Source organism: Drosophila obscura, unplaced genomic scaffold (assembly GCF_018151105.1).
Source record: "Drosophila obscura isolate BZ-5 IFL unplaced genomic scaffold, ASM1815110v1 contig_183, whole genome shotgun sequence".
Taxonomy (NCBI): domain Eukaryota; kingdom Metazoa; phylum Arthropoda; class Insecta; order Diptera; family Drosophilidae; genus Drosophila; species Drosophila obscura.
Window position 1 is genome coordinate 213,861 of NW_024542771.1, and position 3,416 is coordinate 217,276.

At 57.3% G+C, this 3,416-nt stretch overlaps 1 protein-coding gene across 1 annotated transcript; it reads left to right on the forward strand.

Moving 5' to 3' along the window:
- Window positions 1-1,553: 1,553 nt before the first annotated feature.
- On the forward strand, window positions 1,554-3,064 carry LOC121404065 (protein FAM9A-like). The gene is made up of 3 exons (XM_041592651.1): window positions 1,554-1,625; window positions 2,013-2,362; window positions 2,584-3,064. Exons 1-3 carry the CDS (start codon window positions 1,554-1,556, stop codon window positions 3,062-3,064), a joined length of 903 nt encoding a protein of 300 aa, XP_041448585.1.
- The last annotated feature ends 352 nt before the right edge of the window (window positions 3,065-3,416 follow it).

Here is a 3,416-nt window from a genome sequence, read left to right on the forward strand (position 1 = left end):
GGTACCGAAGGTTCGTCCCAAACTTCGCCACGGTGGTCCAGCCAATGACCAAGCTGTTAAAGAAGGCCCAGAAATGGGAATGGACGGAAGAGCAGCAACAGGCATTTGACAGCCTCAAAGAAAAGTTGACCCAGGCACCAGTCTTGGCGTGTCCCGATTTCACTGAACGGTATGTACTACAAACAGACGCAAGTGATTACGGCCTCAGAGCAGTGCTGACGTAGCAGATCGCCGCAGAGGAGAGGGTCATTACCTACGCTAGCCGTCGCATCCTCAAGGCAGAGGAGAATTACTCTGCCACGGAGAAGGAATGTCTAGCCATCGTTTGGGCCGTCAGAAAGCTGCGTTGCTACCTCGAAGGCTACCATTTTGACGTCATCACCGACCAACTCGCGTTAAAATGGCTTAACACGATCGACAGCCCGACTGGACGCATCGTACGCTGGGCGCTGGAACTCCAACACTTCCGTTTTGACATCCACTACCGACGTGGAAGCCAAAACGTGGTAGCAGATGCCCTGTCTCGTCAACCGGTGGAAACACTCCAAAGAACAGAGGAAGGCCGATCCACTAGTCCTTGGTTACAACGGTTACTCAGGCGAATACAGGCACAGCCCGAAAAACACGCAGAGTTCCTCATCGAGAACGGGCAGATTTATAAGCACCCAACGGCGGGACATCTGGGAATCCGCTAAACCGCAACCCGGATGACCCAGCGCTATTACTGGCCTGGACTCTATCGGGATGTCGCGCGATACGTGCAACAATGCACAAGTTTCCAGAGATTTAAGGTGAGCCAGATAAAGCCTGCAGGACAGATGCACAACCGCCAAACCCAGGAACCCCTGGACATACTTTGCGCTTCGTGGGGCCTTCGTGGGACCACTTCCTCGATCCAAACATGGCAACACTATGCTCTTAGTCTTCCTGGACTCCTTCAGTAAATGGGTGGAACTAATGCCGCTTCGCAAAGCCACAACGGCACTGCTAGAGAAGGCATTCCGAGAAGGCATCTTTATCCACTTTGGAACGCCCAGAAAGATGGGATGCGACAACGGCACCCAGTTTACAAGCCGGTCCCTCAGAAACTTCTGCAAAATAGCCGGGAGGGAATTGGAACACACTGCCCCGTATACACCCCAGCAGAACCCAACCGAGAGGGCCAACAGAACAATCAAGACAATGATAGCATAATACGTGGAACAGGACCAGCGAACCTGGAATGAGCTTCTGCCAGAACTAAGTCTGGCCGTAAATAGCAGCACCTCAGACACGACGGGTTTCAGACCCGCATTTCTGATGCATGGACGGGAGCCCCGCCTACTCGGAGTACTGCACGATGAGGTGACGCTAGGTGACCCACAGGACAAAGCGTCGACACTCAGCGAAATCTTCCGGGTTGCAACTTCGCCGCAAAACTGGCTCCAAAGTTTGACGTACCGTATCGGGTCATCAAGTTTATTTCCCCGACCATATTGTGGCTGCAACAACACCCTGGACGATACGACGAATCGCCGGGCTTGCGGATCTCAAGGTTTTCCACGACCACAACGATGACAGCAGCCCCCAACACAAAGACATCGCAGACGAAGACGACCCGGGCAAAGGAGCCACCACCCACGCGAGTTTATGAGGGCCCCTTAGGGCGTTGCGCTGCCCTAACTTCCTTGCTCCGAAACGAGCGACCGCGGCCATGCCACAGTAAAATACGTATAGCTTCCCTTAAGGGACTAATCATAAGGCATAGAACCAATTGTAAATCGCGCCTATAGGAGGTCAGGGTATAGACACAAAAAGGCTAGGCAGGTTTTAACCCATCAAGGTTTCTTCCTTAGTAAAACAGCGATGAGTCACACGGGCGCGGACGACGCTCAGCCTTCGGAAGGAGAAAGCAGTCAGCCCCAGAACACGGCGCCCAACGCTTCCAACAATGGAGCCACAACGCCCGGCTGACCACGGGCCAACAGCGGGGTAGCTTTCACCGGTCTATCACCGGTCTATCACCGGTCCAGGCAGCACCACCCAACGCCTTCACCGGGGAATACCCCACCCAGAATGCCGATCCCGGAGGCATCCCATCCCACGTGGCCCTGCACCAGCTACCAGAGCTCGCCGAAGGCCCGTCCACCTCCCGCGTGGCTCTACGACGGCTCGCAATAGCCGGCGACACCACTGTGGCAGCCAGCCAGGAAGGACGACCCGACGAACCTATCGGGGAGCTGCAGCTCCTAAGACGGGAAAACGCGGTTCTCCGTAGTCAGCTGAAGCGCCTGCGACAGCGGGAACAGCAGCGACGACCCACTACGGGAACACTAAACGCAGAGCCCCGAACCCACCAGCGGCTGAAGTCCCCCCACCAACAGTAGCGGTACAACAACGCCTCGTCTCCTGGCGTCCTCCGCCAGGCACAGCCCGGAGGACCTGCCGCCCAAAGAGGGATCCCGAACCTAGCAGCAGCAACGATAGCGAGGCCGAGGTCCTGTGTGACTGACGCTTCGGCAAGGCCCGACCCTCCACGGCACAGCGACACAAATCCACCGGGAGCAGCCACCAGCCCCGACTCAGGGAAGCTTGCCCCCTCAGCTGGCAGTGGACACTGTCGACGCCCCGGACAGAGCCAGCGACGGCCCCCAGCGCCACGAATGCCTGGATCGAGGCCGCCAAGGCGTTCCAGGCCGCCCGAGCAGCTAAGGCGGAGCAGAGTGAGAAGAAAGAGCAGAGCGGGGAGGAGGTACTGAGCGAGGAGGAGCTGAGCGAGGAGGAACAGAGTGAGGAGGAGGGACTAGGCGAAACCGAAACTCCGGCCGACAGCGGGAATAGGTCGGAAACCTTGGACGAGACCGACAGTGAGGTCCCCAGTCCATTTCCCAGCCGAGGTGACGATGATAGCACGGAGGAGTACCCGCGGACGGAGTCGGGCATCGACGATGGGCGAGACACGCCACCTCCAGAACCACGGGCAGCTATGCCGGGGCAAGCCACACCATCCCCAGAGAACGGTATTGACACCCAGCCGGACGACGACGATCTCTCGCTAGGGCTATCCGCCCCCGAGGCGCAGTAATTGGTGGAGCTCTTCGAGGAGCTGCCCACCTTAGGAAATATCCGGGATTGGGTGGAGGCACCAGAGGCACCAACGCCTGGTCGTCGAATCCCGGTTACCCTGCGGGAGAGTGTGCGCCAGCGGGCGCTGATAGTGGGATCCTGGACCCGGGAGATTGAGACACATGACGGGCAGAACTTCCGCGTGTCGGTAAACAGCGGAGGGGAGATTTTTATCACATCACGCCCCCAGAAGTAGGAAGGGAGAGTGAAAGGCAACCCCTTCACAACCAACACCACCTACCTCAACACCCTTGACTATCTCAACCCTCTCTCTCTATCTCAAACCCATCTATTCTATATATATTTTCTTG